This window comes from Oncorhynchus tshawytscha, linkage group LG28, assembly GCF_018296145.1.
Source record: "Oncorhynchus tshawytscha isolate Ot180627B linkage group LG28, Otsh_v2.0, whole genome shotgun sequence".
Taxonomy (NCBI): domain Eukaryota; kingdom Metazoa; phylum Chordata; class Actinopteri; order Salmoniformes; family Salmonidae; genus Oncorhynchus; species Oncorhynchus tshawytscha.
Genome location: NC_056456.1, coordinates 11,480,140 through 11,494,463, shown reverse-complemented (window position 1 = coordinate 11,494,463; position 14,324 = coordinate 11,480,140). Strand labels below are relative to the sequence as shown.

The window sequence follows — 14,324 nt, the reverse complement described above, 5'->3', positions numbered from 1 at the left end:
GGCCAACTCAACTAAAAACGACGTCTACCTACTGAGCCGAAGAAAACAAAGTATACTCACTGCTCAGGGAGATCCTACGGGCTGTGAATGCCTTTGGCGTCAGACTCTGAAACAAAAATAAATAAAACACACCCAGAAGTACAGGGGAAAGGTGAGAGGCAGAGATGGAGAGGTGCATAAACAGATTAGAGGGAAGACAGGACAAGAGAGAAAGTGTGGGTGAACAAGGGAAGAAAAACTAGATGAGAGAGACTGCTACTCCAGTCTAGGTCACTTTCCATCCCAACATATTAGTCAAACAATGAATAGCACCAGTAATATTGAATCTCAATAGCACACTGCAGTGAGCAGACAGCGGGTAACATCTTTGCTTGGTCTCAAAACAGTGTGCATGGCTTTAAGATATGTAGTAATATTAATGACTGGGGCCCAAATGTCAGTTTATGTTTGGTGTAGAAAGATGTTCAGGGATGGAGCCACAGTCTCTATCACACATACAGAAGGACAGATAGTAGCCTGATGACAATACTGCAGTTTAAATTCCTTAGAATTAAATAGCTCACATTTAATTTCACTTTCATAACTACGTGGCTGCCAGGATTACTGGGCCATAAAGCAAGACTATAATACTGGGTGGTTTACAACAATATTCATTCAAAAGCATCAGTAGCCATAAATATGTAAACTAAATCATTTGACATCTATATCAGAGTCAATTCCCCCATTTTAGGCTAAAAGGAGGGAGTCGACTGAAACTATACATTTTCTAAATATTGTGTATTTCTTTGTAGAAAATAACATTGAGAAAAGTACTACTTATTCCCTGGTACCACTGACACCTGATCCTTACTGGGTTGGATATGGCCCAATCTCGACTGCATGTACTGTATCTAGGCAACAAGGGTCCAATCAAAGGTGGTTGTGAAGTTTGGGTGGAAATCTGACAGCTGGTTGGCAGGATGGGCTCTGTAGATCAGTGGGGGTGGGACTTGAGTGGCTTTTGGAAATGTATTGGGGTCAAGTCCTTAGCGCTTAAGCATCAGTCTTTCAGATCTTTGTCATGCTTTTCTGTTGGGATACTGCCTGGCTGAGGTTTAATGGGAGATGGGATAGTCAATGTTGAACAAGAGTAACTCCAAAAACTAGCAGGGGCATAGTTCAGCAGACAGTCTGTTGGGTGCTAGGTAGTAGCAGAAAAAAAGGGACCCAATTGGCAAGTACCTTTTCCAGCCAACAATCAGATGTTTGGTAGTGAGTCCAAAGAAATGCTGAAGACCATTGAGAAAGGTATCAAATGTCCGAGATCATGACTTTGAAAAACAGCCACGAAGAGAAGACCCAAGCTGTCCTCACGACTCATCAGGTTCATTTGGATCTCATTCTGAATAGGCGGAGAACACCCAAAATGTCCTTTCTCAGAGAAACCGTTTAGTCCAGAAAAAAAGATTGACCAGTTAAAACGGTCCACGCAAGTCCATTGAGCAGCACATTCATCTGTAGGTGGTGAGAAGAAAAATGTACTGCAGCAACCCCGTTGGAAGCCATCCACAGGCATGTCATCGAAGGATTTGAAACAGTCTTACTGAGTGTCGGCCTCACCTCCCCTCAGACCCATTGTGAAGTGAGGTTGTATGTGGCCATACAGGTGGTGTATGAGCCAGTCGCTGGTGTTAGAGACGAGATCAGTCATCCTAAACCCTCAGCCCATTAGTCCAATCAAGTGCCATCTCCGTGGCAACATGGCCTTTGTTGCCACAGTTGTCCCACTGCAGTGCAGAATCAGGGGCCTATGTGTGGGATACCCAGGGCTCTTGGGGACATTGGAACAGGTGCAGCAGTAGTAGTGGCAGAAGTAGTATGCAGGTACCATTAGGGGCAATGGAAGAGGCATGAGCACCTTTATAACAAAGCAATCAATGGGGTTTTAAACATCAGCCACAGTAAGCATCTCCCCTGCTGCTTCTGTCTGAGACAGCATCAGCAAAGGGTCAAAAACACAGCTAAAATGGTTTGTTTTTTTACTAGCTCATCAAACCTCTTAAAAAAGGGTCAGGTTAACCAAACCAGTAAGTAAATATTACAAATAACAGATTGTTACTTTTCATTTAGAAATGTTTGAAATGTGCTTCTTATTTCTTATCACTAAGCATTTTCAGGACCTAAAAGCACTTCATTGTCTACAATGATATGGGGTTTAAAGCAAAATTGAAACGAGAGACATCATTAACGGGGAGAAGATGGAGCACGGATGTGCCCAATATCACAACCTAAAAACTATGACCAAAAACACCCCATTTCTAATTCCTAACTAAAGTGTTTAGGTTTGATGGCTGACAACTGGAGGGAGGTCGCCTCACAGGTTGGCCAGTGACAGTCCAAGCCCGGAGCACACCCCTCTTTAGAGAGCCATGGTACAGTGAGGATGTCCCAGTGTTCCTCCGTGGCCTTACCTCCTCACTGCTCTCAGGAGCCCGCTCAGGCTCAGCCATGGCAGCCTCCTTCACCTCCCTATGGAGAGAATGAAAGAAATGAAGAAGAGGAGTGATGGAGAGATAGAAGGATGAAGAGACAGGAGGACAAAGAGGGGGTAAAGTGTGGTTCCGGTTAGTTGCAAAAAGGTTTTCAGAACAATGGGGTCCAAAAATATGCAACATGGAGGGATTTCAGACTTGAGTTACACGAGACTGTAAATTTAACTTTATTCCCCGTTTATGCACTTCTCTCTAGCATGTAGACCTTGAACTTAAGCATGAGGAAAAGCCGGTACCAACAAGATACAAGTTTGGGGTGGAGATCAAAGAAATGGAGGTGTCTACAGATAAGCAGTATCCTGACCTCGACTTACAGTACCAGTCAAAAGTTTGGTCACACCTACTCATTCAAGGGTTTCTTTATTTGTACTATTTTCTACATTATAGAATAATAGTGAAGACATCAATACTATGAAATATCACATACAGAATCATGTAGTAACCAAAATCATCAAATATTTTATATTTGAGATTCTTCAAACAGCCACCCTTTGACTTGACAGCTTTGCACACTCTTGACATTCTCTCAACCAGCGTCATGATAGTCACCTGGAATGCATTTCAATTAACAGGTGTGCCTTGTTAAAATTTCATTTGTGGAATTTCTTTCCTTCTTAACCTCTCTAGGGTATGTGAGACACTAGCGTCCCACCTGGCAACATCCAGTGAGATTGCAGAGCTCCAAATTCAAATACAGTAAATGCTTCACGGCGAAAGCATATCTTATAATTATTTGAGAACATAGCCCAGCAGACAAATCATTACAAACAGTAACCAGCCAAGTAGAAGAGTTACACAAGTCAGAAATAGAGATACAATTAATCACTTACCTTTGATGATTTTCATATGGTTGCACTCAGAAGACATTCATTTATTCAATAAATGTTCATTTTGTTTGATAAAGTCTCTTCATATCCAAAAACCTCTGTTTTGTTTGCATGTTTTCTTCAGTAATCCACAGGCTCAAATGCAGTCACAGGCAGACAAAAAATCCAAATAGTATCCGTAAAGTTCGTAGAAACATATCAAACGATGTTCATAATCAATCCTCAGCTTGTTTTTAGCCTAAATAATCGATAATATTTCAACCGGACTATAATATTGTCAATATAATCAATATTCATTCAGACTGCTCTTACTCCCTCATTTTTCAGAATACAAGCCTGAAACAATTTCTAAAGACTGTTGACAGCTAGTGGAAGGCATAGGAACTGCAATTTGAGTCCTAAGTCAATGGATACTCTAATGACATTGAAAAGAAAACTACACAAAAAATATCCTGCTTCCTGAATGGATTTTTCTCAGGTTTTCGCTTGCCAAATCAGTTCTGTTATACTCACAGACACTATTTTAACAGTTTTGGAAACTTGAATGTTTTCTATCCAAATCTACCAATTATATGCATCTTCTGGGCCTGAGTAGAAGGCAGTTTAATTTGGGCACGCTTTTCATTCAAAATTCCAAATGCTGGCCCCTACCCTAGAGAAGTTAATGCTTTCGAGCGAATCAGTTGTGTTGTCACAAGGTAGGGGTGGTATACAGGAGATAGCCCTATTTGGTAAAAGACCAAGTCCATGTTATGGCAAGAACAGCTCAATTAAAACAGCTCAAAGAGAAACGACAGTCCATCATTACATTGAGAGATGTAGGTCAGTCAATACTGGAAATGAGGAACTTTCAAAGTTTCTTAAAGTGCAGTCGCAAAAACCATCAAGCGCTATGATGAAACTAGCTCTCATGAGGCCCACCACAGGAAAGGAAGACCCAGAGTTACCTCTGCTGCAGAGGATAAGATCATTAGAGTTAACAGCACCTCAGATTGCAGCCCAAACAAATGCTTCAGAGTTCAAGCAAGACATCTCAACAACTATACAGAGGAGACTGTGAATCAGGCCTTCATGGTCAAATTGCTGCAAAGAAACCACTACTAAAGGACACCAATAAGAAGAAGAGACTTGCTTGGGCCAAGAAATATGAGCAATGGACATCAGACTGGTGAAAATCTGTACTTTGGTCTGAGTCCAAATTTGCGATTTTTGGTTCCAACCGCTGTGCCTTTGTGAGAAGCAGAGTAGGTGAATGGATGATCTCCACATGTGTGGTTCCCACCATGAAGCATGGAGGTGGTGGTGTGTTGGTGCTTTGCTGGTGACATTGTCAGTGATTTATTTAGAATTCAAGGCACATTTAACCAGCATGGCTACCACAGCATTCTGCAGCGATACACCATCCCATCTGGTTTGTACTTAGTGGGACTATAATTTGTGTTTCAAAAGGACAACGACCCAACACACCTCCAGGCTGTGTAAGGGCTATTTGACCATGAAGGATAGTGATGGAGTGCTGCAACAGATGACCTGGCCTCCACAATCACACAACCTCAACCCAATTGAGATGGTTTGGGATGAGTTGGACCGCAGAGTGAAGGAAAAGCAGCCAACAAGTGCTCAGCATGTGTGGGAACTCCTTCAAAACTGTTGGAAAAGCATTACTCATGAAGCTGGTTGAGAATGCCAAGTGTGCAAAGCTGTCAAGGCAAATGGTGGCTACTTTGAAGAATCTCAAATATACTTTGCTTAACACTTTTTTGATGATTCCATATACATGTTATTTTTCAGGTTTGATGTCTTCACTATTATTCTACAATGTAGAAAAGAAAACTCTTTTGAAGACTGCTACTGTATACACAGTAACAGTTGAATAGGATGGCATTGACTAGAACACAGCATATACAATGAAATGAGTAAAACAGAATGAAAACATGAATAAAGTGACCAGTGATTCCATGTCTATGTACATAGGGCAGCAGCCTCTAAGTTGCAGGGGCGCCGGGTGGTAGCCAGCTAGTGATAGTAACTACATTCAGGGCAGGGTACTGGGTAGAGGCTGGCTAGTGATGGCTATTTAACAGTCTGATGGCCTTGAGAAAGAAGCTGTTTTTCAGTTTCTCGGTCCCAGCATTGATGCACCTGTACTGACCTCGCCTTCTGAATGGTAGCCAAGTGAACAGGCCATGGCACGGGTGGTTGATGTACTTGATGATCTTTTTGGTCTTCCTGTGACATCGGGTGTTGTAAGTGTCCTGGAGGGCAAGCAGTGTGTACCCGGTAATGCATTGGGCAGACCTCACCACCCTCTGGGGAGCGCTGCGGTTGCGGGCGTTGCAGTTGCAGGCTGTAATACAGTCCGACAGGATGCTCTCAATGGTGCATCTGCAAAGGTTTGTGAGGGTCTTATGGGCCAAGCTGAATTTCTTCAGCCTCCTCACCACACTGTCTGTGTGGGTGGACAATTTCAGATTGTCAGTGTTGTGTACGCCAAGGAACTTTTCACGTTCTCCACTGCGGCCCCATCGATGTGGACGTGCTCCCTTAGCCGTCTCCTGACGTCCACAATCATCTCCTTCATATTGTTGATGTCGAGGAAGAGGTTATTTTCTTGGCACCACTCCGCCAGGGCCCTCACCTCCTCCTCCCTGTAGGCTGTCTCGTCATTGTTGGTAATCAGGCTTACTATTATGTCGTCTGCAAACGTCATGATTGAGTTGGAGGTGTGTGTGTTGAGGATCAGCAGCCCATCAGGAGGTCCTGGATCCAGCAGTACAGGGTTAAGACCCAGGGCCCCAAGCTTAAAGATGAGCTTGGAGGGTACTATGGTGTTGAAGGCTGAGCTATTGGCAATGAACAGCATTCTTCCACAGGCATTCCTCATCCAGATGGGATAGGGCAGTGTGCAGTGCGATGGTGATTGCATCGTCTGTGGATCTATATGCACATTGAAGTGGGTCTAGGGTGTTAGGTAAGTTGGAGGTGACATGATCCTTAAATTAGCCTCTCAAAGCACATGACAGAAGAGTGCTACGGAGCGAGTCATTTAGTTCGGTTACCTTTGCTTTCTTGGGTACAGGAACAATGGTGGACATCTTGAAGTAAGTGGGGACAGCAGGCTGGGATAGGGAGAGATTGAATAGGTCCGTAAACACTCCAGCCCATTGGTCTGCGCATACTCTGAGGACGCGGCTAGGGAGGCCGTCTGGGCTGGAAGCCTTGCTTAAATGTCTTACTCAGGTCAGCCAAGGAGAACGACAGCCCACAGTCCCCGGGAGCTGCCCACAACAGTGGCACTGTGTTATCGTTAAAGCGGGTGGTGTTAAGCTTGTCTGGGAGCAAAACATCAGCGACGTAGCTGGTTATGCTTTGTAATTTGTGATTGTCTGAAGTCCCTGCCACACAAGTCTCATGTCTAAGCCGTTGAATTGCAACTCAACTTTGTCTCTGTAGTGACGTTTTGCCTGTTTGATTCACTTACGGAGGGCATAAATGCACTGTTTGTATTCAACCATATTCCCAGTCACTTTGCTGCGGTTAAATGCGTTGGTTCGTGCTTTCCGTTTTGTGCGAACGCTGCCACCTATCCACGGTTTTTGGTTTGGGTAGGTTTTAATAGTCACAGTGGGAACAACATCCCCTATACAGTGCCCTTGGAAAAATATTCAGTCACTGAGTTCTTCAGTACGGGCCATTCTATAGTCAATGTTTGTCTATGGAGATTACATGGCTGCGTGCTCGATCTTATACACCTATCAGCAACGTGTGTGGCTGAAATAACCGAACCTACGAATTTGATGGGGTGTCCACATACATTTAGCCATGTAGTGTATATCTGACCATTCTTATAAATATTCTAATTGCGTAATATGACAGCATTAAGAAAAAAATGCTCTCCCCGGCATCCCAAGATGAATTAATGGCTTTGACCGCTAAAGCTCCACTGCTTTGATTGGTGTAACACTTAATTTACTCCATGGCTCAGGCAGCCAAGTGGATACAAGGCTGTTTGGCTCATCGCAGTCACAAAAATACATTTGCAACAGTTTCTGCTAAAGAATGCCATGCTGGTGGGCGGTAACATTAAAATAAAACCCAGCTCTGAAACTAAATGTAGGCTGACATTTTTTCATGTCATATCATAGGAAAAGACACCACATTCACACAAAGTAGGCAGTTTGGGTGTCACTTCAAGCCCAAATATACTTTGACTAAAACTATGATTTATTGACTTAAAACCTTTGTGCAACATCATGGGTAAGCTCAGGCCATTGTCTTGCAGCTCGAAAAAGTGGATTTCTAAAGGTGTGGGCATTTATTAAAACATGTAAAAAAAGGAACAGATTTCCTAAGTCTGAATCGGGCCCTATGGGAATAGGATATATAAGCAATATGATAGTGTCCTGCGCATACTTAAGGTCATGCCTAACAGGGTGATCCATACAGATTGGTGTAGCAGAGAAGAGAATAGAGGTGCAACATTAGCAGCAATTTATACATGAGAAAGGCACAAATCCCTTATTTGTACATTTGCTTTTTGAGCATTAATTTCCATGACAACAAAACTCAAAGATAGGTCTATTTTATGTTTTGTGCTAAATCAAATCCCAAAACGTATTCTATTAGAATGTAATCATGATTATTATCATGTTAAAAAAATGAATTTGATATGAAATGAGAGGTAGGCTTTCAAAATAGTCAACACCTGTATGCTTGTGATTGCCATTCGTGCATTATCTATTTCCAATTCATGCAGATTCTGCGTTCACTTTTTTGTTGTATGAATGGAAAAGAAAAGCAGGGCATTTCGGGAATATACTAGTCAAGTGCAATCCCCTTTCACTTGGTTGATTCATTCTGTCAAGGAGCGGCACAGAACAATGAGAGCGGTGACCGAATGCCCCCCACCCCTCCCGTCCACATTATACACACATCAATACTTCACACCGACATTAAAATGTAAGAGCGCAACATTTATCGCTACAAAATTGCAATGCGTGTTAAAAAGACATGGACGTGAAACGTCGCTACAATGCAACACCGCAAACGGTCTGTTGATATAAAAAAATTCAGCGCCACGACGACCAGTCTTTTCTCTTCCTACCTCACGCTCACCAGCTTTTAATCCGCTCGGACAGCATTTTTAACGAACCCGGTAGACAAATATCTCGGTGAGATTAAATGATACAAGTTTTGCGATACATTCTGCTGCTGGCCAAAGCAGTGCATTGTTATCGGTTACAACCAAAACATACACGCAGCACAGCCATATTGAATTGAATGAAAAATGAGACACAGGGGGGAAAAAGGACCCTCATCTCCTCTGGATGAGGCTTCCAGGCAAATTGGCTTCCAGGCAGTCGCATGAAACGCCTGACAGGAATAGTATTAACCTGGCATTCTTGAGGACAACCCAGTGCATGGTTTAACGGGTTGTTGTTATTTTATGGCCGTTTTATCATTTGCGTCTTAAGCAACAATACAACTATTAAAATGTTTAACGTTGCGTTGATTCTCAAAAGGGTGTTATTGTTGGCACATCTGAACAGTCAATCTACAGTTGTAAGGCTATACATAGTTTTATATTTTAATAAATACTGTTTTCTTGGTTTAGTTTTTCCCTGTCCCCGATTTTTATAGAAAATCTACAAATATTAAAATAGTCCACAACAATGCTTAAACCATACCAGGAGACTACTTTGGACATCTGGGAACAATCCCCAAAAATTATTGGAGGGTGTAGTTGCCCTATAATTCAATTGCGCCTAGCAAGTGTGTTGGCTAACAGCATTGTGATTGGCTAGCAGTGTTTTTGTACTGTACAATGTAGGCTACATGTGATAGCAGAGTTCGCAAAACAAACGCCCCGCAATTGATACAAATCAGTATGATATCATTCTGCCAGGTTGGCCTACTTTGCAGTCAACATTTAATTGGGAAGTTTTTTTGGAAAAGCCTTTAGAATTGCTAATTCAAACAGTCCATGATTACTGAATTAAAGATTAAACCATGACTTCGAAACCAACTTTTTGAATACTTGGTTTGCAAACCCATTGTTTGAATAAATCGTAATTAAAAAAGCCAATTGTTAACCAAAACGAACGTGACCAGCTACATTTTTTCCACTGGCACCATAGCGACTAATTAAAAATAGGTGTCACACTGTCAGGTCAAAGGGTCGCAAATGCAAGTGGTCACAATTTCAAACCCTTGCATAACGCACAGTCTAATTTTTGAGTTTGCACAATGTCACCGAAAAGAATGGAGGCGTGCTTAATTAGCCACCTGTATTTGTATGTTTCTGATTTCAATGCTTGACACATGTAACATGAAATACCTCCCAAATTAAATGTTTAAGTGTTACTGAAGTTTCTACCTTCTAAAACAACAGGGGAAATTATCAATTGAATTTCGTGCTCGTTTTATTATTATGTGTTTTATTATTATGTGTAACATGATTTACATCATTCAAGTCACAAGTGTGTCCCAAAGTTGATGGGTTTACTTGATCCCCTTGCCACTCTTAAAGTCACCCTCAGTTTCATCAGCAACATGTGACAACTGAGGGCCTCTGAGCAAGTTGGTAGGGGCTAAGGGCTGGTTTGAGATTCACAAATGCACTCCCCTCCACATGAATTTGGACAGTAAAATAATAATTTGGCTCCATATCCAGCATTTTGGATTTGAGATCAAATGTTTTACATGTGGCGACAGTACAGAATGTCAACTTTTATTTTAGGATATTTTCCTACAACTGCAAAAAAAAAAATATAGTCCCCCCAATTGAAGAAATATTAAGAAATTAATTTATAGTGTATTAAAATAGTGAAAGATGTAGTATTTGGTTCCATATTCCTAGCACACAATGACTACCTCAAGCTTGTGACACCACAAACTCATCGGATGCATTTGCAGTTTGTTTTGGTTATGTTTTTCCAATAGGAACTGAATGGTGAATGATTTGAGTAGATGAAACGTTTCTGAATACTTCTAAATTCATCCTGATAATTCCATGATTAAGAAAACCAATGAATGATGATGATTGGGAAGGTTACCGACTACAACAAAACATGAAACGCCAGCAGCATACCACCCTGCGTACCACTGCTGGCTTGCTTCTGAAGCTAAGCAGGGTTGGTCCTGGTCAGTTCCTGAATGGGAGACCAGATGCTGCTGGAAGTGGTGTTGGAGGGCCAGTAGGAGGCACTCTTTCCTCTGGTCTAAAAAATGATCCCAATTCCCCAGGGCAGTGATTGGGGACACTGCCCTGTGTAGGGTGCCGTCTTTTGGATGGGACGATAAACGGGTGTCCTGACTCTCTGAGGTCATTAAAGATCCCATGGCACTTATCGTAAGAGTAGGGGTGTTAACCCTGGTGTCCTGGCTAAAATCCCAATCTGGCCCTCAAACCATCACGGTCACCTAAATAATCCCCTGTTTACAATTGGCTCATTCATCCCCCTCCTCTCCCCTGTAACTATTCCCCAGGTCGTTGCTGCAAATGGGAATGTGTTCTCAGTAAAATAAATAAAAAATGATAATCTCTCATCATTACCAATAACAGGGGAGTATAGCATTTTTGGGGGTTATAATTTGTGCCTCTGTACGCCTTCCTATTCATGATTATCTATAATCATGGTAGTATTCAGAAACATGTTATATTGTTACGTACAATAAAAGTGACTAAAATGACAATACATCACTCACTATTCAGTTCCTATTGGGAACAATATAATCTGAAACACAATCAAAACAAACTTGACCTAGTCATTGAATCCAAGGAATATGGGACCAAATTCCAAACTTTTTACTATTTTAATACACTAGTGATGTGCGGGTTGACTCATAACCCGGCGGCCGTGTTTAGGGTAATACAATACTGTGTGGATGAAGGGCGGGTGGGTGGCAGGCAGGTTGAATAAAGAGAATTCAATACCTTAAAGAAATCCATAACTTAGGGCTTACGCACTGGCATTAGTGTGTAAGCCTAAGATGTTGGGCCTATGACACTACACAAGCCAAATAGCCTACACGCCAATCGTCAAATGCTTTTGGGAAAGAGCAGAAAACTTTTACGTCGATCCACAAGGGCAAAAATGACAACGTCAGGAGTTTAATTCAATAACAGTAAAGCTGTGAAATGGAGAGTTGAAAATAAAGATAAAGGGAGGGCCAGAAAAGCAACTTTTGGGAAAGATTTGGTGAAGTGGTAAAAAGAGTCTTATAGCAGTGTCGGCTTTGTTGTGTGTGAGGATTGTGAGACACTATACAAATTCAACAGTTAAAAAAGACAGGGACTTCAAATAGGCCTATGGCACAAAGAAAACTGTAGCCTAATGTTCATACTGGTTAAATGGAAACTGAAATCTGGACACTGACTGTAGGTCTATAACCGGTCACATAGCATTAATAGTAACTTGGGGCGGCAGGGTAGCCTAGTGGTTAGAGTGTTGGACTAGTAACCGGAAGGTTGCAAGTTCAAATCCCCGAGCTGACAAGGTTCTGCCGTTCTGCCCCTGAACAGGCAGTTAACCCACTGTTCCTAGGCCGTCATTGAAAATAAGAATTTGTTCTTAACTGACTTGCCTAGTTAAATAAAGGTTTAAAGAAAACTTATGCAGAATTACCCTTTTCGTTCAGTAAAATAATACACCAAATGTAGGCAATTCTTTTTTCTTTTTTAAATCGGGAACAGCATCTTGAGAGAATGGTAATGCTGAGTTAGCACCTCTACAGGCGGCATATCATTATCAGCATCATAAAAGCTCATAGTATTTCAACCATATATCAGAAACATGTCAATTTCACAGCTTTCTGTAATTTGGACATTTTGCAAAGAAAATCTTTCCAGTTTCTTTAGAATTACTGCATTTTCTCTGCGGTCCCTAAATGTCTTTGGTCTGTGAAAGAAGCAGAGATGACAGAAAACTTTACCAATATCAATTAGATAGAATGCTTCAATCAATTTATGACATTCTGGTGAGCACGGGTTTATTTTTTACTCTAAATCTAAATACTCTGCATCTAATTATAGACAAGTTGATAAACAAAGCCTACCAAAATGTCAGAAATAACCAGAAACATCTCAAATCAGGCAAAACAAATCCTGCACCCCGTGTAAAAAAATAAATGTATACGCTGTCTCTGACTGTAGCGTACAGCGCATTTCCTATGTTAGCGTGTGTGCAGGCCTCAGAATTTCTCTATCACAAATAATCGGGTGGTTGCGGATGGATTACTAGCAACTGCGGGCGGGTGAACAAACACCTGACCCATGCACCACTATAATATACTAGAAGGACCCAATTCAGATTTAGGAAATTAAACATTTCATACGCACTTCTCAGAAGTTGGTATTCAGACTTACATAAGAATAGACTGAGGAGTTTCAGAAGAAAGTCATAGTTTCTGAACATTTTGAGCCTGTAATCGAACCCACCAATGCTGATACTCAACTAGTCTAAAGAAGGCCATTTTAATTGCTTCTTTAAATCAGAACAACAGTTTTCAGCTGTGCTAACATAATTGCAAAAGGGTCTTCTAATGTTCATTTAGCCTTTTAAAATGATAAACTTGGATTAGTTAACACAATGTGCCATTGGAACACAGGAGTGATGGTTGCTGATAATGGGCCTCTAGATATTCCATACATTTAAAAAGAAAAATCTGCCGTTCCCAGCTACAATGTCTACACTCTATTTCTGATCAATTTGATGCTATTTTAATGGACAAAATGTTTTGCTTTTCCTTTAAAAAAAGGGACATTTCTAAGTGACCCCAAACTTGTGAACGGTAGTGTGTGTGTGTACACACACACACACACACACGCTGGGGGAAACATGTCTTTCTCTGTTCAGCAGTCCGATCCTTTGGGTGAATAAACTTGGTTTGAGCTTTTATATTTGTCTGTCAGGTTCTAAATAACATGGTAAAACCTAACATATTGATAATCCTTGAGATGTTTCTACAACTTGATTGGAGTCCACCTGTGGTAAAGTAAATGGATTGGACATGATCTGGAAAGGCACACACCTGTCTATATAAGGTCCCAAAGTTAACAATGCATGTCAGAGCAAAAACCAAGCCATGAGGTCGAAGGAATTGTCCGTAGAGCTCCGAGACTGGATTGTGTCAAGACACAGATCTGCTGAAGGGTACCAAAACATTTCTACAGCATTGAAGGTCCCCAAGAACACAGTGGCCTCCATCTTTCTTAAAGCGCTCTAGAGTTCCTCTGTGGACCCCTCCTGTCTCAGCCTCCAGTATTTATGCTGCAGTAGTTTGTGTCGGGGGGCTAGGGTCAGTTTGTTATATCTGGAGTACTTCTCCTGTCCTATCCGGTGTCCTGTGTGAATTTAAGTATGCTCTCTCTAATTCTCTCTTTATTTCTCGCTCTCAGAGGACCTGAGCCCTAGGACCATGCCTCAGGACTACCTGACATGATGACTCCTTGCTGTCCCCAGTCCACCTGGCCGTGCTGCTGCTCCAGTTTCAACTGTTCTGCTTGTGATTATTATTATTTGACCATGCTGGTCATTTATGAACATTTGAACATCTTGGCCATGTTCTGTTGTCATCTCCACCCAGCACAGCCAGAAGAAGACTGGCCACCCCACATAGCCTGGTTCCTCTCTACGTTTCTTCCAGGGTTTTGGCCTTTCTAGGGAGTTTTTCCAAGCCACCGTGCTTCTACACCTGCATTGCTTGCTGTTTGGGGTTTTAGGCTGGGTTTCTGTACAGCACTTTGAGATATCAGCTGATGTACGAAGGGCTATATAAATAAATTTGATTTGGAGATGGGAGAACCTTCCAGAAGGACAACCATCTCTGCAGCACTCCACCAATCAGGTATTTATTGTAGAGTGGCCAGACGGAAGCCACTCCTCAGTAAAAAGGCACATGACAGTCCGCTTAGAGTTTGCCAAATGGCACCTAAAGACTCAGACAACGAGAAACAAGATTCTCT

The 14,324-nt window shown here is 41.8% G+C and overlaps 1 protein-coding gene across 1 annotated transcript in view; it reads right to left on the bottom strand.

Moving 5' to 3' along the window:
- acin1a (apoptotic chromatin condensation inducer 1a) overlaps window positions 1-14,324 on the bottom strand; it is a 33,237-nt gene that overhangs the window by 3,589 nt on the left and 15,324 nt on the right. Inside the window, 2 exon segments of the mRNA XM_042308175.1 lie at window positions 61-106; window positions 2,451-2,508. Of these exon segments, the coding sequence (XP_042164109.1) occupies window positions 61-106; window positions 2,451-2,508 (104 nt within the window).